This window comes from Phoxinus phoxinus (genome assembly GCF_949152265.1).
Source record: "Phoxinus phoxinus genome assembly, chromosome: 4".
In the NCBI taxonomy this organism is placed as follows: Eukaryota; Metazoa; Chordata; class Actinopteri; order Cypriniformes; family Leuciscidae; genus Phoxinus; species Phoxinus phoxinus.
This window is the reverse complement of record NC_136879.1, coordinates 32,406,985-32,431,209: the sequence shown is the minus strand read 5'-3', so window position 1 is coordinate 32,431,209 and position 24,225 is coordinate 32,406,985. Positions and strand designations below refer to the sequence as shown.

General features: G+C 36.7%; 1 protein-coding gene across 2 annotated transcripts; it reads left to right on the top strand.

Moving 5' to 3' along the window:
• The first annotated feature begins 336 nt into the window (after window positions 1–336).
• On the top strand, window positions 337–22,380 carry pou2af2 (POU class 2 homeobox associating factor 2). Of its 2 annotated transcripts, XM_079610278.1 has the most exons (7): window positions 337–448; window positions 3,038–3,104; window positions 3,535–3,604; window positions 14,717–14,817; window positions 18,720–18,759; window positions 18,880–19,181; window positions 20,471–21,601. In XM_079610278.1, the coding sequence occupies exons 3-7, from the start codon at window positions 3,556–3,558 to the stop codon at window positions 20,858–20,860; spliced, it is 882 nt and encodes a 293-aa protein (XP_079466404.1). In that variant the 5' UTR covers window positions 337–448; window positions 3,038–3,104; window positions 3,535–3,555; the 3' UTR covers window positions 20,861–21,601. The 2 variants fall into 2 exon arrangements, with proteins under 2 accessions (XP_079466404.1, XP_079466405.1); XM_079610279.1 differs by lacking the exons at window positions 337–448; window positions 3,038–3,104; window positions 3,535–3,604 and adding an exon at window positions 13,528–13,716 and having other exon boundaries at window positions 20,471–22,380.
• Window positions 22,381–24,225: the final 1,845 nt, after the last annotated feature.

The window sequence follows — 24,225 nt, the reverse complement described above, 5'->3', positions numbered from 1 at the left end:
TGGTGAACATGCATTCACTCATCTCACTTGAACAAAAACAGATTCAGAATTCTTCAAAATTAATAAAAAAAGTGAAATGCAAACTCTGAATATTACACAACCCTGCAATAATTAGCTAAATGTTAAAGGGGTGGTAAAATGCCATTTTCACAAGATGTAAAATAAATCTCTGATGTCCCCGTGAGTGTGTGTGTGAAGTTTTAGCACAAAATACCTCACAGATATTTTTTATAAAACATGTTAAAGTTGTCACTTTTTAAGGATTTGCAAAAACGCACCGTGTTGTGTCTGGCCCTTTAAATGCAAATGAGCTGCACAGGAGGCGGGGTTTCAAAAGCTCGCGTGTGTTAGCAGCTGTTTATCAAATGTTTGTCAGTCAGACAAAGATGGAGAGACTCAAGAAGGTCACGGTGACAACATGTAGAATGGAACTGGACTTCTCTGAAAGGTTAAGGCGGGCGTACACGGTGCGAGTTCGGACACTCGGGAGGTCGTGAGATATTGCACACGTTACGAGTCAGTTAAACTGATAATCGCGTCAAAGCAGCTGGTACACGGCACGACTGTCCTCCTGCACGAATTTTATCCCGAGCTGGCGGTTAAACACAGTCTCTGTGAGAGCTTTCAATGTTTCAGGCAATAGCTTCAGATAGAAAAATGACAGAAATGTGTGTGCAAATGCAGATACTGTAACAGTAGCCATTCCGTTCAACATAAAAACATGAGAGAGAGAGAGAGAGAGAGTGTGTGTGTGTGTGTGTGTGTGTGTGTGTGTGTGTGTGACAGTGTAGCCTATGCGCACGCTGTGTGGTTGCTGCCACTGAGGTATAGCCCCATCGATCTAGCCTGTGAGGCGGTTGTGTATGATTTGGCAATAGGGGACAGCCTATACGCTGGTGAAAATCGGGCCGACTCCCCGAATTTTTTAAACATGTTTAAAAATGATCGGGAGGTCGGGGAGGTGCTCATAACGTGCTCGGCTCGGCTCGTAATTCCTCTCACACGCTGCGAGCCGCGACCATGCGAGCATCACCGATTTGCACTCGATTTCTCCCGAGTGAAAAAATGATCTGCGAGCTCGTAAAACAGCAAAAAATCGCACCGTGTACGCCCGCCTTTAGTTGATGAATTTATGTTGCTTATGTGGACTTAACAATCTTCAATTAGGATATTCTGTCATGGTAATCTATAAATCGCTCATATAGGAACTGTTGTGTGATGCACACAGAGTGACTTTATATTGAATGTGAAAAGCTGGATGCTAAAGTTTGAGCTGACTCACAAATGTACTCGTATACAACAACTTTTCCTCTTCTCAACATGGACTTCGTGTTCCCGGGGGCGGGCTTTATGTACATTTTAGGCTTGCTGATGTCACTACACTAACCCCGGAGGAATGTCATGTAGTCCCTACCAGCTGTTTGTTGTAACGTTAGTCCTTTTCTAAGCAAATATCTTCCTTTGCTTCGAACTTTGAGCGTTGTAACTTTGCAGATGTTGTTTATGCTCAAACAGCAACATTTCACACTAACTAAAGTTAGAAAAGTGAAATCATTAGAAAAGTGAAATCAAATCAAAAAATGTGTTTGGGGGTTTCATGAGCCTTTAATATACGCGGAGACATGAATATGCTAATTAGCCCCACTTCCACTCACACCAGTTCAGAGAATAGGCTTGTTTGAGATAGCAAAATCTGCGCAGAACCGACCACCGGTGATCACCGCGAGATGTATGCCGGTTATAAATCTGTCCGAGTGCGGTTCGCCTGGCTCTGATGTCACGCTGATGTCAAAACACTCTCGCGATCACAAGGTACACGTGTCGGGTTCTGCAGTCGAGTGCAGTTGCTCTCCACTGACTGCGCTGATCAAGAGCGCAATGGGAAACGATCACTGATCTATATAATAAATGACCATTTTTATTTAAAGAAACGTCAGTGAGTGGGCCTTAGATTATTTTGTCAATACCTGCTCTCTCCTCATCTCCATTATTCTTTCTTTCTCTCTCAGGTTCCTTATCCTGCCCTGTCTCTTCCCCTCCTAAAGCTGAGCTTTTTTAATTTACTGAAGGCTACAAATTGTATTATATTAATTCTCAACACATTCAGCCTAGTCTTGTGCCTAATATGATGAAAACGGCTTTGCTAATGTTTATTGTCCCCTCACAATGAATTAACGTTACATGAATCATGTTACAGTCCTATTTTCAATAAGAAAAATTGCGAAATTAGACAAATTTTAGACAGCTTGCTGTAGGCTACATAACCCGCCTACTTTGAATTGATTGGTCATCTCAAATATTCTGACATTGAGACGCAGTGACAGACCAATGAGGCTCAGATGAACACACCTCCGTTTCTGACGTGCGCTCTGCCGTTTCATATATGTATGAAAGAGGACTCACTGAATCAATCATGATCAGTGTAGTTAATCACACATTTTTTAGGCGGGCTGAAGTAAACGCTCCACAATGGTATCACTCTTTACAACGTCGGACACATAACGGTAATTAATATGATTCCCTTTGCTTGACTATTATGTTATCAGCTAGCCTAATAATGTGTTGCTAATGTCCCACAAACCATTCGCCATCTCTGAGTCAGGCAGCTGCCTTCTAAAAATCATCAGAAACGTCAAAACATCAGTGGAGAAAAGCATATAGTTCATCACAACATCGTAATACACATCGTACACCGACTATATTGCAAAACTACCCGATTTTTCACATCAACAGAAAAATATACCGGGATAACCACTAACCAGGCTTCTCTTGAGACTCCCCTGCTTCAGCATAGGCTAGTTAATGATATGATAAAGCCCGCCGGCACTTTGACGTGATTGGATACAACGTAGTTTGTGACGTCAGAAACACCAGCGATTTCAAACCGCGTTTTAAGACCGTCTTTTGATCACTGCCGTTTTAAAGAGAAAACACTCAGCAATGGTGTTGACATGAATTTCCACATGGTTTGTCTTAAAGCATATTAAAAACACCACAATAACATAAACAGCATTAAAAACTTGATTTTTTACCACAGGGGGACTTTATCTTTCTTCTCCTGCGTCCTATTCTTCTGCAGTCCAGAATGGCTGCACAGCTGAAAGGTATGTTTGGGTTGCGCCCTCTACTGTACAGGCGTGAGTTTGTATTTCCTTGTGCCTGATGCTTTTTATTTATTTCACTTTTGTTGTGAAAGGGCTTTTACATTTGACAAAAAAAAATATCTTTGTGATTAAAAAACATACAAGCAAGCCCAGCCCAGCTGAGAAAAAGTAACGTAGGCCTAACACATTACTTTCCCTAAAAAGTGACAGAATAGTTACTTTTTTAGGGAGTAACGCATCAACAGTAACTTTCCCCAACACTGAGCATAATCATACAGACATCATCCTCTAGGATGAACATCTTCATTAAATCATAGAAGTGCACATGAGATAATAACAGTTTTTTTTATAAAGCATTTTACCCTCTGAAAATTATGATGTTATGTGCAAGTATGACGTTAATTGTGGAAATATTGCATCATGGCTTCAGTTCAGGAGGGAGACAGTGAAGATGGCTTACCATCAGCCAATGCTGGCAGGCAGGCCGATGCTGATGAAAGGTAAGAGCGTTGAGTTTCCCATTATAACTCTGGTTAATCCAAGGAAAAGGGAGTATGGAAAATCAATTGAATCAGAGGACCTCTCCACATGCCACAGCAAATTTGTGTCACAAGTTCAATATCAAAGGAGCATTTTAATATGCAGCATTTAAAATTCTCTAGCTAATCAGTATATTTCAGGTAAATGCAATATTATTTCTTATACCCAAATCTGAGATCCAAAAAGTGGGTAAATTACAGAATAAATTTGTTTTCATAGAACAATTCAAGCACCTAAAATGTCTTGCATCAAAATATTGTGGACTGCATCATGCATGTAATATGTATTTAACAGATTATAAATCAACAATTGTTTATATCCTGTTTATACTTGTGCAGATGATATGACTCTTTAAAGATGTGCTGGCCTCAGTAAAGTTAACCACCGTCTTTGTGGCCAGATTAGTCTTTTGGTGGAAAAAATAGTTTGGAATGACTTCTGCAAACCTTGTGGCAAAAACTTTAACAGCTCAATACGTTTAATTAAATTTCAAGCTGTTGTTATCTGTAAGTGTGGCTTTCTCATTGAGCAACAGTCTTTATGATTTACAACACTGTCCATGTGTGTCTTAAAGAGACAGTGTCAAATTTCCATTACATATTCTGTACAATTCACATATTTTTGGACCCCCCCCACACACACACATCTAATTATTGTCTGTGTCATTTTTCACAGCTCTGAACCTGTATGTACAACTTTTCAGACATTATGCTATTCTAAATCTGCCAGAAGGAAAGATTTACTAAACACTTTAAGAATAATACTCAGCTTTTGCAAAAATCCTATTAAATAATTCTTTTTGCACCGACTTCTGGAAAATCCTGATGATGATTTTGGCTTTACTTTCTCTTTTATGATCACACAATAAAAATGGTTTATAAGCTCAGCTCCTTCCTGTGTTGACAAAGTCATTACTTTATTAAATTCCATTAATGAGAATTATTCTTCTAAACCCCTTATTTGAATTGTACTCTTTCACATGCATCCTCACGTTTTGTTTTTGGTTTGTTTGTTTTTTAGGTAGCCTAGTGCACTATATGTGTATGTGACCAGGCTTTTAAACTTAACAGTTTAAGTTTATATATTTACATACATTTTCTACAGTAAATTGCAGTGATTAGCATGGTGATTTCCAGTTGTTTTTCTTCTTTTTTCCCCCAGAATTTGAACCTGAGACAAAAGGGAAATGTCAGGCTTTGATCAGGTTTTAATTATTTGCTCTTCTCCTGGTATTTATTTTCCCTTGAGTAGTTACAGATTTTCTGTGTTTGTGTTTTTCTTTTTACCCGCATTACATTTTGACGACTGTGTTCTATTTAAACAACTACCAAAAGGTTACCTCAGGCTTAGTTCCGCTCTTTATGCACAAAACATTCACATATCTTGGATATGTTCATTATTTTAAAACATAAGAGACTTATAACAAAGACATTAATGAATTTTTACCCTATTTAACGGTGGATAGCAATAATATGCTTCACATTTGCTTCAATAAAATATGTCCAATAACATATGTTCTTGGTGCCATGTGAACAACACACAAATGAAATAAAGGCATAAAACTGCTGTTTTCCTGATCCCTCTTATTTAGCAGCTCTAATTGAAAACGTGTGTATTAAAACACATTATAGAGTAATTTGATATTAAAAATGTTTCTAATAAAGACATTCTCTCACAGTTCATGCAGTTTAAAACACTCCTAGTACCTTTATTGTTTTTCGATTGCTAAAATTCCATTTGTAATTAATTTCACAACTTTTTATTGTTTTATTTTGAAATGTTGCACGGTCATGATTTACGCAATAAACTTTGTAATGAAAGATTCCTGCTCATTCTGAAATATTCTAAAACCTACATCCGTACACAAATATATTGAATATTTTACATTTACATTACATTTTTTCATTTACTCATATTTATGATATGAGTTTGGAATGCTAAGGATTTTTTTAATCTCTAGTGCAAGTAAAGATAAAACCAAAATGTTGCATTCCAAATGGTCGCCTATGACAGTTCAATATATATTTTGATGATTAAAAAAAATAATAATGTTCCGCAAGCATCACAATGACCTGAATCTTCATTCACATTCATTTTGAACTATGCAGGTTTTTTACCTTAACTGAACAGCTTCGGAGTCATTGGAATGGTTATATTACTTTTTTTTCGGGTTGAATGGTGGTCGTCTCGCACCTCCCTATCGCCTGTGAGTGGAAAAACCACCCTCGTAACTTAAAGTAATTAAACGGCCGCATCGTCAGGAAGTATCTAGTGAAATCATCTCTCGCGATGTAACGAATTGCTTTACGGGAAAAAAATCTGCTATAATTATGTCATTAATGCGCTCCCTCACGCTGTTCGAACCCGTATGAAGAAGACATTTTGAAGATACATTGTGTAGGAATCTCTACCATCTAGCGGTGAAATTGTATTTTGCATTCAAACGAATAGTGCTCTAGCGCCTCGCTTTTTCAAATGCGTTTTGCAACTACGGTAGCCGTTACAGTATGTACCAAGAAGCTATGACAACAATAGCCCTTCGGCGAGTTTAACTGTTACATGTTCTACTGTTATGCTGCCTATATAATGAATTACACAACCAAGCAATGAAAAAAAAGCTTGTAATTTAGACCGTAACATTGACTTATCTGTCGAGCAGAAAGCAGGCAACTTCAGCGTCCCTTTCAAAGTCTTTCTCCTTCATTAGCTCTTTCCACATGGGTAAAGCTATCCCGTTTTTTACCCTCGTTTTGAATTTGCCCGTCACGTTTCCTTTTATATTAAATTTTGGCATGTCTCCTGTGGCTCGGCATATCTATGATCCTGAATTATTAAGTACCGTGCAGTGCTGCTTTTCAAATTTACCCGGGCAGTGACACGCATTACGCCTCTCTCTTTCAGTTTCTGCTGGTTTCAGTCACGTTACGCTGGCTCTGAACGAAAACGCGTTGTGGAAACGCGTTGAGGTATAGCCTAGTGCTTTTTGTCCCTCTCAGGTATTATAGTTTTTCAAGATGGTGGAACGACATGGAAGCCTCCGTGGAGTTACCTGTCCCATGTAAATAAAGATAAGAAATTCTTCGCATACGAGAATAAGTCGGATCATTGGGAGAGGTAATTGTACACCATTGAGGACATGTTTATGAATAAAGACATTGATTTTAGCTATAAAATACTTAAACTACACAGTGTACCTTTAAAGAATGTTCCATCAGCTTTGATGTCGTTGATCTACTAGCCTCTGGTATCTGAGAGGCGCCAACAAGTTTTTACGACAGTGTTGTCAAATATCTATTCCGAAGCTGTAGGGGGAGCTCTATAGAGAAACCTGCGAGCAAAAAGCGAGAATACATCTAAGAAATTCCCGAAACTGCACAGCCCTACTTTAACTCTAATTTTACACATGGCTGATGATGTGCAAGAAACTAATACTGGGGATTGTTGAGATATTGCATAATGGACATGTAGCTACTTATAGGAAGTTCTTTTTCATCTTTCAAATTTCACTCTGGATTAAAATGTCATATATTTGATCAGCCGCATGGTAAATGCACACTGAATTCACCAACAAAAAAATGCAATGAAACAATGACTGAACATGTGTGCACTTTCAAGCAGATTTATTCCACTGCAGTGATGTGGAGCAATGGAAAACCCAACCTGACATGATACCAGTAAAAACCCCATGCGACACCTGTGACATTTTCCAGTAGCCATTATTTAATCCAACACGTGCCGCACATATGCAGCACATCATCTCCTGAAGGCTGCGAGCAATTGCATATAATTCACTGGAATAACGAGCAAGAAACACCATGAGCCTCACATCCATCATGCTTAAGTTATAACGTATCCCTTAAAAACAGACTTCTGTTGGTTCGATCAAAACAAAAAGAGGACAAAGTGAAAAATAAACATTTGATGGGTGTTGGGTTTAAAACAAAAGAGAAAAATTAATGTTATAGACAGACATGTCCAGATTTTTGGACTAAACCGTACAACTGCCATTCAATTAAGTGTTGTGCAAGTTGATAGTTCAGGAAAAAAAATATTAGATGTAAGAAAAATCAACATATATTTGTATCACATATGTTTCACACCACATACAGCAAAGGTTAGATGCGTTATTCTTCAGTCAAAAATGGCTAGCTTATCAAATCGCATAATTGAATATGTTTTTTAAATAGTTTTGCTTTATTTTCCAAAATCTATCCAAATCCAAACTAAGCCTAATAAATGGTCATGGATAACAGTCTATGTTCAGGTCATGCCCCCTGCAGGACTTACTGTAAGTATTGGTCTTAATCAAACCGAGAGACATGATCCTACTGTTACTTTAGGCTTCTGTGAGAAGGGCTGGAAATAAGTTATATGGAAAGCTAGTAGTAGTGGAAAAGTTGAAAACCTGTTCTATCATGTGAAACAAAACTGTAATTTGACTGATAATGTAAACATTTTTAGACATTTCCAATATGTTTTAAAATCAAAATCTTCATAGAGCAAACACACAGTGGGCCTTAATCCCAGTGGCCCTTAATTGAAGACTGAAGTCTCTCTCTCTCTCTCACACACACACACACACACACACACACACACACACGCACACGCACACACACACACGCACACACACACACGCCTTTTATGGGAAAACCTGTTTGTGGAGAGCAGGCTAATTAAAGGGATTGTTGAATGAAAATTCTGTCATCATTTACTCACCCTCAGGTTGCTCCAAACTTGTTTGAATTTCTCAAATATCTTCTGTTGTGTTCAGCACACGAAAGAAATTCATACAGGTTTTGGAACATAGGCCTATGTGTTTCAGACAGACCGTACATTTTTTGTCAGTGACTTTTTCTGTACGTTACATCTTTATGCCAAGTATCATGCACTCATTCAACCGAAAACACTGATTCATTCAGGAACGAGACAGCAGTCTCGGAGAAGCGTAACTAACTAAACCCCTGGTCAGAGCCTAACTCCACCCACTGGCAATAGCCTATTTGAAAAACGCTGGGAAAATGAGCCCAGCAGAGACAGGGAAGGACGAACCCGAGGGCAAAACAATAAATAAATGGTGTTATCGTTTACAATTACAGTCTTATATTTAGTCATTTTGGAGATTTTAAAATGTTTATAAATAATATTAGTTATTAACATTCTCACAAAGCAAAGAATCTCCCCCCTCTGCAGCGCGAGCTCATGCTGGTTAAGTGAGCCGTTGGCAGAGCCATCATACGTCACACGGCACCAAAAATTCAACTGCAGTAACCACTGTTCAACCTGAAGAGGGCAGCACTCAGATGCTTTATATATTGTAGAATTAAAACACTTTATATCCAAATGTCAAAACGTTTACTCGAATCAATGAACAGCACTAATAAAGCTTACAGATCATTAACTAAAAAAGTTGTTTCAGGGTTTAGTTAACGATTTTCATTGGCGAAACAAAATAGACAATAGGCCTAGCCAAGGCCTACTCTGTCTAAAACGAATGGTAGACTAATGTTGTAGGCCCACTCGCAAATCGTGCTGTTTTTGTTTACCTGCTGTGGCGTGGCGCCTATAGCCCACAGCGGTTTTTGACATTCTGAATCTGAACAACAGCACCCTTGTTCTTGTTATATTGCTGAATTGATACGCTAACAGCCTCTAGACATGTTTGAGCCACAACATTTACAGGTACATATAGCAACATCATAAAACACGCAATTTTCACAATGTAGCAAGTTCCTCTCTTGATACAATGCACAGGCTACACATGATTATTATTATTTTTATATTATTTTATTTTTATTAGAACCTACTTTTCATTACTGGAACTATTAAGTCATTAAAGAGGAACTATATAACCACTTGATTGAAAAAATAATTAGTGCAAATATAACTCGAGATATATGCAGTAGGCTATAAGATCTAAACGCACCCTGAAGGCTATTACTGCAAGGCTCTACGCATGCAGAGTGCTGGAAAATTCCTTTGAGTGAGCCAAGAGAATGTTCCTGTGATAAGACAAGCCACTGCTCAGGGTGACAGAGCGAATAAATGATTCCAGATCATTTCCCTGCAATCTACAGATCAAACAAATTGTTTAATGAGATGTATAACCACAAACTTCATCAAAAACACATTTATCATTACACATCCATAATGAGATGAGCCTGTGTCTCCTTTTATATATATAAAAAAAAATTGCCTAAAGATTGCCCTATATGGCCCTTTTAAACATAGGTCAAAAGTCGAATAATTAAGTTTTTTTTTTGTTTTTTTCAGCTTTGCCGTCACAGGAATATATTAAAATTTAAAATATAGGCCTATTCAAGTCAATTCACCTTTATTTATATTAGGCATATATAGCGCTTTTAGGCCTACAATACGGATGGTTTCAGCTTTACAGCGATAACAGAAAAATAATGCAACAAAGTTTGTTTCGGCTGTACAGCAGATCTAGAAGAAAATACTAGTGTATATAAATGTAAATATAATTAATTTCGGATGTAAACAAGTTATTAATTTAGTTTATTTATTTATAGGCTTCAGGAGCTCTGAAAACCGTGAAGTCATCGGCCAGCTCAGTTCGGTTCTCATATAATGGTGTCAATGCCATGTCAACGCCGGTGAGTAGGCAAATAAACCAAATAATAGGCCTAATAGGCTAATACAAATTAAAAGGAAGATGATAAATGAAAGCAATGTTTAGCTTTTGAAGCAAAAACGCTAAAGATTATAGCCCGGGTAATTTTTAAACATCGCGATCTCATTCCTAAATGACGTCTTTTAAACCTTTGACAAAATCACACCGGAACATTCAAATCTTCGCCCTGCCGCTGAGCCAGAGAGAGCACTTTTCATACAGATAGCTAGAGCTAGGTATGAAACAGCTTCACAAACAGTCATTTCAACCACAGTATTATTATTTCTGTCTTACACATATATGCATATTATTATCACAGAAGTACTGGTATAAGTTTATAATTCGGATATAAACGTCCATGGTAGTAAATCTTTTTGAAAGTAACAGGGTGCTTCAAATAACGATTGGATTGATTACATATTTACGCCACCAGGTGGCGACAAGTGACTGTTAAAAAAATGTGGGCCTGTTTGTAATTTAATCTTTCTTCAAGAGATTCGTTCACTCGTACATTCGTTCGTTAATAAACGCTGATTAATTCAGTAATGAAAGTGTATTTATGAGTCATTGAATCATTCATTCAAACCAAGTTTTTAAAATAATTCAGATTAGGCTATTGAACATTTTACTTAGACTGCAGCAATTAACATTTTGTCAGAACCTCTTGTACATTTAGGTTATTTTGTTTAGTTGTTGTTCCGAATCGTGGGAGAATCGTGATAAATAAATAAATAAATAAATAAATAAATAAATAAATATAGTGATTCTCAATTTATCCAGAACCGTACAGCTCTATCTTAAGATAGCAGTGAAAATAGTGTGCTTTTGTCTGTTCTCATTAAAAAATTCGTTGTTCAGCTTAAAAATAAACCCATTATATATTTTCAACTTTATTTTAAATGAAATAAATTTTATGTATTATTTTATGTAAATAAATCTCCACTGCACACACACAGTGGTACCTTTTTCATTCAAGAGTTAAAAGTGAGAAACGTTTTGAAACGTAGTTTCTATCATTGCCCACTAGAGGACAGTATTGATCAAAAATTTAATCACAGAAGTTGGTTGTGTGCAAGTGAAGTTCATGTGTCCAGTATTTACATATATAGCACACATTGACAGATTTTTAAAGGTATGACAACATCTGTTGAATTGTGATTTTTTTATCTCTTTGAATCAAATCACTCACATGTTGCTATTGCAAAACTAAAGATAGAGATTTGCTTTGCTTTGCATGATTATAATTCGCAGATAGTTCACATTCCAAAACTAGTAAACATACTAAGAGCATTTGCTTATGGATTTTTGACAGTTTTTTTAATATTTAAGTTATATGTATATATATATATATTTATATTAAGTTATATGTATTACGGTTACAAATCTTTCAGTCAGATAACCCACCAGATTATTAGAATTAGGCTATCATTAAAAAAGAAAAGAGAAAGAAAGTTCAAAACACTGCATTTCCTTATAAAACATTGTCTCCATAAAGTGTTTTGTTCCATGAAGATAATTTCATGTTTTTTTTTTTTTTTTAAATAAAAAGTAAATAGCGAAAAAAGTCAGGATCCCTCAGCTAGTGAGCAAATTTCTGTCCCTGGCAGTCAAATTCTTAAAAGACCAAATCTATCCCAGTATCCAAAAGTAATTGACCTGTGGACTTTCATTGGAAGTCTCTCACAGTCTGGCAGAGTCAGATTTGCATTTTTTCTATATTTAACAGCAAGTCATAAAAAAGTCCTGTATTGTTAGTCAAAAACTGCCGTACATTGTGACATTTCACGTTATTCGCTGTGACTAACTTGATGTAATTTCATGCACGTCAATTAGTAAGAGTAATATTGCAGTTTGATGCCCTACTGCCAGTACAATTGTTGTAAGTGATTTGTTGAAATCTTTTGAGTGATTGTCCACAGAAAAGCATATTTTCCTCCGATGTACCCTCAGTAATTACTCAATTGTCTTTTATTTTAAGAGTTTTTACTGGGTTTTCATGTTCAGTTCAGTGGTTGCCACTTATTTAAGCACAATTGATGTCACAAAGATTGTTGACTTGTCAGCTGATATGATTCCCTATAACCCTATAATTTGCACTAGATTATCTGTGTGATTGCCAAGTTTATGTGGCGCCAGATAAATGGTGTGAAATTTATGTGGCTGATATCATATCGATATTTATTATGTCTGGCCAGCCTTTATGACTTCACATGTTCCAAAAATTTGAAGTGCATAAAAAACCCCCTAAAATAACCGTGAGTCACTTTAAACGTGTGCTACCTGTATATATACCATGTTTCAATTTAGAGCTATAGTAGAGAGAAACTATATACCCGGCCAAAAAAATTGCTGTTTGGATTTAAATAGGCAAATACTTATAAGAGTGACTGGATCATTATTGCTGTGGTTATTATGCTACAATACAAGATTTTGACTAAAAAATGGATGCATTTCTTGATAATAAATGTTATGATGTTATTTCCATCAAGAGGTGCATCAATTTGGTCAATCTTTTATTGACAATGCACTTTGTAAAGTCTCCACCAGCACATCCCAAAGACTTTCAATGGATTTAGAGGTGCTAATTCCTCTTTGAAAATGATTTTTCATGCTCCATCCAAACCGCTCTTTCACAATTTGAGCCTGACTAAGTTAGCGTGAGAGATGGAAGGATATCCTGATATCCAACAGGAAGAAGTGTGCATTTTGGACGTCACAAGTCACTTATAGAAAGAAATGGAGACACTAATTCTTGTTTTGGCAGTTACACAGCCCCAACAACCCAACATGAAAAGTCAATAAAATAACTTCCATGAAACTCCAGGGCCTTTGAATTCACTGTTTGTCGACATAAGGCTTTACCAGAGAGTGCTGAGGTACCTTATGTTCATTTTTGGCCCACAATTCTGTTACATTGTACATCTATAACCATCAAGCCATCTATATCTAGGATAAATCTGAATTCGTCCATAGTGGTTTTAGTTAATTTTATAATGTTCGTGCTGTAAGTATACAACATTGCCGGTAAAACTTGAATGATGATATAATGCTAAGCAAATGTGTACGAGATTCACACCATGCATACTTGACTTTCATGGCTATGAAAAAACACCCTAATAACCAGCAAAGGTTAGTCTTGACATTACCAATGATGATGGCGTGTCATTCGTGCTCGTTTCTCACTAATCTAGAAAGTTGATGCAAATGCTGGAAAACGTCCTGCCAGTTATTTGCATGCAAACAAATGTGTGAGGGTCATTTCAAAAGCTGACTTCTGATCAGCATCTGTAGTATAGTTCTCTAAAGCGGAGTTGGATTTCGTGTCTTTGGTATAATGGTCAAATTCAGCTGGAGTTTGGGAGTAGACACAGTTGTTTCACTGGGATAGACCGAGTATATTTCCTGCCACTCACAGCTGAGGTATCTGCATCATGGAAACTGGTAAGGTATAAATTTGACCTGTTATTGATAAGTAAAAACTTTATGTAGCATGAGCTCAATTTTTGTCATGCTGTTTAATTTTTAAGCTGAGATTAATCTTGAAATGGTTGAACTGCATCGTGTAATATTTAACTCTAATGGTAACCGGTCTGATTACCAAATCACGAGAAATCTTCATAATAGACGAGACTCAGTGTACTTTGAGCCTGTTTGAAAGCATGTTTAAAAATGTGATCTTTCAGACACAACAATGCCTAAATACCAGAAGAACTTCAGAGCTCCTCAAATTCATTCATGAAGCCGGGGTCTTTTACATAACGCTACAATGATTTTTGCATGCAATTTCCTATAGGGACATTTTAAATTGCAAATACACTGTTGTGTTGACTAGGATCTGTGCTTCCCAGGAATCATCTTTTTGCATTTTTTTGGGAAATAAACTTTAAACGCTAGTTCATATGTCGGTATATAACTTGGCACTTGCACAGATACTCTACGTGCAAATGGTTAGTGAGACACATCAGGCTGACATTTTGAGTCACAATTGCAGATTTGACATAAACATAAAATGATAATCGGCCCCTGATGATGTTTCAACAGGACAGAGTTAGTGTTTGTAAACTGACCGATTTGCATTGACCAAAACCAAAGATAATTTCCATGCCAGTTATATAGATGCACGCCATAAAACTGACTAGAGAAACTGTACCTGGTCATAAATTAAGCTGCAAATGAGAAATAATGATGCAAACGATGTAATGAGCGTGCAATTATTAAACAAATCTGAGCGTCTGTATAATAACAACAGTTTTATATTCAATGCATGCAGTATTTGTGATTTGTGTTCAACTGATAACACAAATGTCTGATCTGATAGACATTCATTTATGGTATGTTTGTATTAATATTGTACATAAACTGAATAACATCAGCCATCCAGAGTTAATCAGCACACATTTGAAAGTACTTTTCCTTGTACTTTACACACTTTTTTTTGCAGAATGCTCAAAAAGAGTGTATCAGGGAGTCCGGGTCAAGCACACTGTGAAAGATCTGCTGGCAGAAAAGAGGTCACGGGAGACGAGCGGGCCATGCTACACGGTAACACCGCTTAATCTTACCTGGTCAATACCCTCAACTGAAATATACCCCGCCCTGTCATTCACAATGCTTCCTTTCACTCCATTCACCCTGCCACTCTGCTCTTCTTTCATAAATGCAAACAGTCAGTTTAAAACAGTTGGTATTTTCTGTGCCCCGCCACTTTATTTGCTCATTGGCTTATCTTTTTTATTCTAATGATGGAGCTACGGCCTCTGATACAAGCCCTCAGAGTCTTGTCCTTTTCTCACACGGGGTGGCATGAAGCAAAGCCCGTTAGTGAATGCCTGCGCATAAGCGGCAAACAATAGCAGCAGCGCTGATGGTCATGAGCTCCTGAGGTTTGGGAGTAAATCATCCTTTTGCTGCTGTAGTATGCAAAGTCAAACACTCGCACACCTGCTCCACTGTATTGTTCCTCCTGCAGACCACAGACAAGTCGCCTGTTGTCACTCTAGACAAGCTCAAATCAGACTTGCAGACATCTGGCTGCACAAGAGGGAAAGCTTTTCTCCGTGTGTATGGCACACTGAGCTCGCTTTTGTTTGAATAAGCAGCGTAATGACTTCTGTCTCGTCAATGTTCAGAGCTAATAGTACAGTAAAAAAAAAAAAAGGAATTTTGCACAAACATTTATATTAAATTATAATATGTAATACTTAAAGAACATTAGCATTGTGAAAATAAAATGAACCTTTCTTAAAATTATTCAACCCCCATTGCGAATCAGGTTTATTGGCAACATTTACAGACATTCAGCTGTTTGCAATTAACAAATCAAACAAAAGTAATTGAAATAGCTCAACACAACAAATGTTTCAAGTGGTTTCCCCAAATTCAACTGAAAATGCAACTTTTAAGGATTTCTGCAGTCTCAAAATGATTCAACCCCTTCATGGCAAGCATCTTTAGTACTTAGTAGAAGACCCTTTTGCTGTTATGATCTGCTGCAAACAAGATGTATAACAAGACACCGGCTTCTGACAGCGTTTCTGAGGAATCTTAGCCTCTTCCTCGTTCAGTAATATTCTTGGGTTTGCGTGCTGCAACCGCTTTCTTCAAATCCCACCACAGCTTTCCCATGGGGTTCAAGTCAGGTGAATGTGATGGCCACTGTAGACTCTTCCAGGACTTCTTCTGCAACCAAGCCTTGGTGGAATTTTAGGTTTGCTTGGGATCATTGTCTTGTTGGAAGGTCCATTGACAGCTTCAGCTACCTCACTGACGGCATGGCGTTTTCTCCTAGGATTTCCTGAATCCATCTTGCCTTCCACACGCTGCAGGTTTCCAGTTCCAGAGGATGCAAAGCAGCCCCAGCATCACCGAGCCCCACCAATGCTCAACTGTGTTCTTTTCAGCATATGCTTCATTCTTCCTCCTCCAGATATACCGCTGATCCATGGGACTGAAAAGTTTTATCGCTCCACAGAATATATTCCCAAAACTTCTCTGGCATATTTATAGGATTTTGAGCAAATTTGAGCCGACTTTTCTTGTGCTTTTGGGTCAGTAGTGGTGTACGTTCTTGAGTTGTGGCATGCATTTATTACGCGCCTTACTGTGCAAACTGAAACCTTAGTGCCTGTTGCCACCAAGTCTTGCTGCAGGTCTTTTGCAGTCACTCTAGTTTTTTTTTAATGCTGTTTTCTCAGAAATCTGGTTGCAACCGTTGATAGCTTCCTTTTTCTGCCCCGTCCAGGTAGTGTAACCACTGTTAACCAACTTTAACTTTGAACTTGCGAACTATGCTTCAAATGGTGTCTCTAGGAACATTTAGTGCCTTCACTATCTTTTTGTATCCTGTTCCTTGTTTGTGAAGGGCGAAGATATCTTCTCTTAACATTTTGTTCCATTCTTTTGACTTAACCATATTTCTAAGATGCAGTCAAACAGTCAAACTCAACAAACCTACCCAGTTCAGATATTTAATGTGTTCTAGCTCAAGCCCACCTGATGCAACTAATGAAGCCCTTGATAAGTTGCATCATGTGTGCTTGAGACAACACCTGTTTTGCAGATTTGTGTTGTTATAAGGGATTTTATTCAGGGGGTTGAATAATTTTGAGATGGCAGAAGTCATTAAAAGTTGAAATTTCAGTTGAATTTGAACTTGAAACATTTGTTGTGTTAAGCTACTTCAATTTCTTTTTGATTTGTTCATTGCCAACAGCTGAAAGTATGTATATATTTCCAATAAACCAGATTTGCAATGGGGGTTGAATAATTTCGATTACAACTGTATTCTAAAGATTAACAAAAATACAATTGATTTACTGTATGTGTGTGTTTGTGTGTGCCATTTAATCAAAATAGTGTAATGTTAAGAATGTTTAATAGTATATATCAAGTTAAGATTATTTAAATGTAGTACTTTTTTAATGTATAAATATAAGTATTAAAATGAAATATTCTTAACACTAATGTATAGGCCTATATATATATTTCAATTATATATAATATATATATTAATACTTTTAAATATATATATTACATTTCCCACAACATTTCCCTAAACAAATAATCCCATTAGCTTGGAAGAATTAGAGAAAATCAGTGTCATTTTCTCATGTATGAGTTTCATGACAGTTGTGACTTCAGATTTCCCTGTGTGATGTATTATTGGTTCTTTCAGTCTAGACTGGTAATTAATCATTTGAATGTTATGTAACAGCTGAAAAGTAACTATGTTTTCAAAGCATAAAAAAGTGTATAGGTGTCAATCATTGTGATCCCACAGGGACACGACTGAGACCAAACACATAATACAATGGCTGAGCAGGGGGAGGGTTGCACAGGTGATTCGGAGCATGTCGAGGCCACGCAGAACAAAAATTGCTTTATAATAAGCTTACTTCTGTATCTATGCTCTTTTATATAGAGTAGAAGAGCCATCTGCAGACTTCAGCAAACACTGCCCACAGAAGTCATGTTCAAACACAGGACCAAAACAATAAAGACACTTGCCAGAGGTTCAAGATGAACAATAGTAAAATACTTCTCTTGTATAATCTTTGCTTTTAAAAAAGTTGAAATAATACAAGTGGCATTAAGAGAATAACAAAACTTTTACAGTGAGAGCTGATATTACAGAATGGATAGATAGATAGAAAGATAGATAGATAGATAAATAGATAGATGTCACTTTGAGACATTCAAATTAATTTTTAGAAGAAAAGGTGTTTGCATGGTATTGAACTTCATTTTTACTGAATCCCACTCGTGTACAGTAGAGCTATTTCATTCCTTGTTGGCTCAAGCGGCCACAAAGCACCAACCCCCTCGCTTCCACCCACTCCAGCGTGGTTTATCTTGATGCTGGATCAGGTGCAGTGCCACAGCCTTGGAACTCTTCAACAGCCTCATTTCCATACCATGCCTTCAAAGAGGCACTGAGGCGTAGGTCGTTCACATAGGAAAGTCTTGGAACGAGCAAATGACATTCAAATGCTAGCCTCAAAATTTGTTTGCCCTCCAGCCAGCGCTGCCTTGATATCAGCTCATTTATTCTTGCAGTATGCAAACCAAAAAGAGCGTGTGTCTGTCTGCATTGCCTCACCAATAGCTCTCAACCATTAAATTACAAAAATTGTATGTTACAAATCTTAGGTCCCACTGTTGTGTTGGTAGTAGAATAATTGAACCTTAACTAGTCTCATCCTCTACCCATTGCAAAACTAGGTTTCAAGGGAAAGGGAGAAATACAACATATTTTATTCATTTTGATTTGAATCATTTGATGCATTATAGTGAGAAATCTCTCTAAGATTTGGGGGCAGTTCAATTGGATGCATGCAAATATTTTGTGCTTTAGCTTGTCATGTCCCATTAATACTAGATTGCGTTAGTCAAACGAGGTGATCGCAGAAAACGGATGATTAATGGGAATCATTCTTCTGTTCTAGGGTGTCTCATCTCCTCCGAGTCCATTAGTTCAAATGACTGGTGAGTCTCCCAACACTTTGCAAGCATATTAAATTCAGAAATGTGCAATGCCATTTGCCAATAATGTATCCTTCATGGATTATTTTCATGTATTAATCAAAATTGTTGTGGTCTGTTCAGGTTCTCACATGCTCCCAAGTTACTACGGCATGAGAAGACCTTACATTTCAGACACAGAGTTTTGTTCCTCAACGAAAGCATTTTCTCCTGATGTCTACCCCTCATCGCTAACGGGAAAGTCTCTGTCATGCGACACCGGATGCGTGTCTGGGTATTCCTCTCTCATAGACAGCTACTACCCGGAGTCTTTTGGAGACTACCGCAGCACATCTTTCTCCAGCGGAGGAAGTACAATATTCACGCCATCTGCACTGTCTTCTTTACTCCCTCCTTACTCCAGTGACCCTTCACATTATTTGCTGGTAAGATCTGGCACATCGAGCAAGAAGGCACAGTCAGGAAAGATGTTTGTGAAGTGTAGTCAAGGGGGAAAAGTCTGTGCTGTGTTGTGTTGGAAATATTAATATTATAGGGCATATTTTTCTGAAGTGATGTAAATGTTATGGGCATGTGGGCCAAAGTTCAAATGAATCAATACTTTATATAACATGTTTGCAGGCTGTTTCATCCAAGTAGCACACGTTTTTAGAAAACAAAACAAAATTAAAATCATAAACCATTTAAAAATATTTTAATATGATTTCATATTAGATTTTCTATACTCCTCTATATTCAATTATATTTAAATTAAATAATAAAATTATTAAAAAAATGGAAAAACAAGATTTTAGGAAAATATAAATATGATATGTTTTGTTTTTTTACATTGGACAATGTTTAAATGAATCAATAAATTAAATAACATGTTTGCTGTTTCAAAGTAGTATGAGTTTTAAAAAAATGGTAACACTTTATTTTGATGGTCCCTTTTGAACATTCTGTTGACTAGAAGTAACTTTGCAACTACATGTCAGCTGACTCTCATTAGAGTATTAGTAGACTGTCTGCTTAATATCTGCAAACTCTTTAGTGTGATGCTACTCAACAGACTCTTTACTGACTAGAAGTGACTTTGCAACTACATGCCAACTTATTCTAACCCTACCAGTCGAATAAAACTTTACTAACAGTCTAGTTAGTGGACGTGTCGGTGCAATGTTACTTATAGTCAACAGAATGTGTTAAAGAGACCATCAAAATAAAGTGAAACCAAAAAATGATTAAACAATTGCATAATTTAAAAAATATTTATTTTAATTTTATATAGTTATATTTTATTTGTAATTTTTTTATATTTAAATATATTACATATATGAATTTATTTCCCCATGAAACTTAAAATAAAAATATAAAAATATAAAAAATAAAATACATTTCATCCAAGTATTGGTCAATTTTTACATTTAATGTCTTGACATTTGAGAACGTAGGGATAGTACGCCCAAAAATGTAACTGCTGTCATCATTTACTCACCCTCAAGTTATTCCAAACCTGTAGGCTATGAATTAATTTTTTCTGCTGAACACAAAAGAAGATATTACGAAGAATGTCGGTTACCAAACATTTGATGGGCCCGTCTACTGTTAGGTTACCAACATTATTTTAGAACAGGTTTAGAACAACTTGAGGGTGAGTAAATGAAGACAGAATTTAGATGTTGTGTGAACCTTCCCTTTGAGGGTAATGAGTTTGTGCTTCTGTCGACTGCAGAGGGACTCTTGGGAGCCCACGGGGACCGAGGTGGTGGAGGGTTTGTGTGGAGATGGTCTGGCTCCCATGCCCCTGTCTACACCCAGTTCTCTGGTCAACCCCGAGACCGCCAGCCCGACCCAGTTCCGCTCCTCATCTTCCCGCATGACGTCTTCACAGTCATACTCTCTCCATTCACTGGATGAAGTCAATTATCACTCCTCGTTTCAATCCTCGTCTGGCAGTTTTGCTCCCCCTTCTTTCTTGACTGAGCCTGCGACCAAACTAGTGCCAGTTCTACCATCAGAAAATACCGAAAGTGCCCCTTCAGCCTTGAGTGACAGTCTGGGATGGGGGAAAGAGGACACTGGTAGCACTTGGTCACAGTATGAGGTCAGGAGGACGTTCTGAGATCGAACTGTATAAGGAAGTAAAGGCTTAAAAGCCTAGCAGATCAACACCTCTTCAAAAGACAAGTAAGGCAATTAGCACTAAAATCTTTGTGTCAGTTTTACTTAGCAGAGCTAAGGCTTAACATTGGGGAACAAAAATGACTACATTGTATCTTAATGTTTTATTTGTATCGTTTATTATAGTTATATTGACTAATAATTAGGATAATAATCAGTATGAGACTGCATGTATATCAGAATTTGTATTTCTATGGCACATTAAGTGATTGTGAGTCTATTTAAATGTATATTATCAAAAGTTAAGTGTTAAAATATTTATAGTTGACGTGTAATATCTAGCTAGTCCTATTTCTCTTCTTGTGACTGTTTCATTGGAAAAGTCTGTTGTGAAAACTGTCTCTAAGGTAAATAAACTAGAATCACACAAAAAGCCTTCTTGTGACTCAACAGCACAATGGATTTCACAGGTCAGATGCAGTTTTGCATTTGAGGCTAAAACAAGCATCTATTGCGAACACAACGGAAACAGCTTTACATGCAATGAAAACTCAAACCCTTTATTAAAAATTAAACGTACAAACATTTTCAAGACAACAATTAAAACAAAATGAGTTTTTAGTTATCCTACAGTATATGAAGAGTCAGTCAAAAGGTTGGAAACTACTAAATTTCACGAGTTCACACTTACATAGGCTATATATAAATAGAGTAAAGGTTTATGCATATTTGGCATAAACCTTTAAACTAAAGGTCAAGCTCACACCCTTCATTCATTCCACAACATTTACAAATACAATCTCACATACATATCAATTACAATACATTATGTAAACATGTTTGTTTTAAATTAAAAGAAGCCATTTTTTGGCCCGATGTGAATTTTTTTTTTAAATGTACACATGTGGTCAGCTCTGTTGGCAATTTATTCCACTGTCTGATGGCCACAGGCCACACTTGAGAAAGCTGAGCTGCCGAATGCTGTTTTACACTGAGGAATCCTGCACTCGCCCCGAACAGTCGATCTGAACAACCCATTCTCACCATAGACAGTGATTCTCACTCCTAGGGCGTCAAAAACGGAAGCAAGGTCAAGTGCCTTCCGAGTCACAGAGGAAACGTCGAAGGTGCCCCTAGGCGTCTCTATATTGACGAACAAGGAACTCCATTGATTTCAACGGTTTTCAACGTCAGATTAAGACTAATCAAATTAGCCTAGAATAATAGACCCTACGTCATCGCAATTTTCTAAAGCTCTGGTAAGAAATAAATAGGCCTATTGAATTGATAGTTTTTTTATAGCTAAGTTTATATAGCTACATAAATGTATTTGATGTCTATAAATCCCATTTTTAACATTATCTGTAAAGACTTTTATTTGGGCTTGGCTACCTCCAGCAACTCGAAAGCTTTAAAATCCATAACACATGTGTGTATACATGTATGTATATATATTTGCGTTTTTATAATGCATAACTAAATGATTGTGTAGGCCTATACTTCTGGCCTGTTTCTTATTGTAAAAAAAAAAAAAAAAAGATTAAAACACACACACACACACATTTATATTTATAGATTTGAGATCTTTAGGCTATTTTTACATTTGATGCCAGGGACATTAATAAATTAATTATCAGCATCTGCGATATTACGTGTTTTTACTGTTGTGGGTCTTATGTTGGCCAATCAAAACATAACAAACTCTTACACATAATCAACCGGGTATTTTTACGGAGTAAAATTTTTATTGTTGGTTTATAATTAATAAATGTAAAATATTGTAATATATATATATATTGCTTTGCTTTTATTTGCTTTTATTATATATAATAAAAGCAATGCCACCAGTAAAGTTTTTTTTTTTTTCGCGCGATAAATCCTGCCGCGCTTATAATGCTATACCCACTGATCTATATAGAATGACACTATGCCTACGTACATTTCAAGTGTTAGCATGTTATACTTTATAATTTGGGGTTTATCAGTTAACTTACTTTATGACCTGGGATTTGTGTTAGACTGCCATAGTAAACTAATTAAATAATGGATGGTTTACTTTTTATTATTTACATGCACATATAATACATATAATTTCTACCAGTGTATATATGTGTACATTTGTTATACATAATATGTGACTTATGTGGTATTTGCATTAAAGGGATAGTTCACTTTAAAATGAAAATTCTGTCATCATTTACTCACCCTCAAGTTGTTTCAAACCTGTATTCATTTATTTCTTCTGCTGAACACAAAGTAAGATATTTTGAAGGATGTCGGTAACCAAACAGTAGACTGTTCCCATTGACTTCCATAGTAGGAAAAAAAAAATACTATGGAAGTCAATGGGAACAGTCAACTGTTTGGTTAAGTATAATAATAATTTGTTACATTTCTATAGCGCTTTTCTGGGTACTCAAAGCGCACCATTACACTATATATATATATATATATATATATATATATATATATAGGGTGAATTGCCCTAATGTGTGACATTGCGATGTGTAACCAAAACCTTAAATCCATACCCAATACCATTTTAAAAACCCCAGTATGTTTCCTAATCAAATCAAAGGAGAAAATTCAAATAACCCATTCATAAGAGAAATTATAGACATATTAGTGCTCTTATAGCAAGTCGTCTGAGACAATCTGCAGCTTTCCTAATGTGGGACAGTTGTGTTCCCAAAATGGGACACTGAAAAATCTATGATAAAAAGCCCAAAAATCACATTGATATATGTAGAATAGTAAAATCTTCTTTTATTTTAGATTCTCTCTTAAATCCTCAACAATCTGCCTATACTCCTCTATGGCTCCTTTCATCCTGTCCTGCCTCCACTGATTAAGTTTCTTTCTCTTATCCTTTCCCTGTTTCTGCCTCTCTTTCTGCGTCTGACAATCAGTCCCTGTCTTTCTCACCTTTGCCATTGTGATCTGAAATACATTTCATTGAATAATCAGATGCATAAAATAAAGTGGAATGGCTTTATTGGTTATCTACTGTGTTTTTAAATTCAGAGCTATTTTTTATTTGAAGTCAACTACCTACCTTTCACACACACACACACACACACACACACACACACACACACACACACACACACACACACACACACACACACACACACACACGCGTACGTACGCACACATACACACAAAAAAGAGCCTTCAAACCGCCCTCCAAGAATAAAAAATTCACATGACTAAAAATCTGCATTAACAGTATTCTAATATTGCATTACAAGACTAAAACCATGTAAATAACCATGTTTGTCCCACAAACCATATGCCCCACCACACATTTTTTACTCATTGAAGTACTGACATTAGGCTGATCATGCTGTCCCGGATTTGGAAACC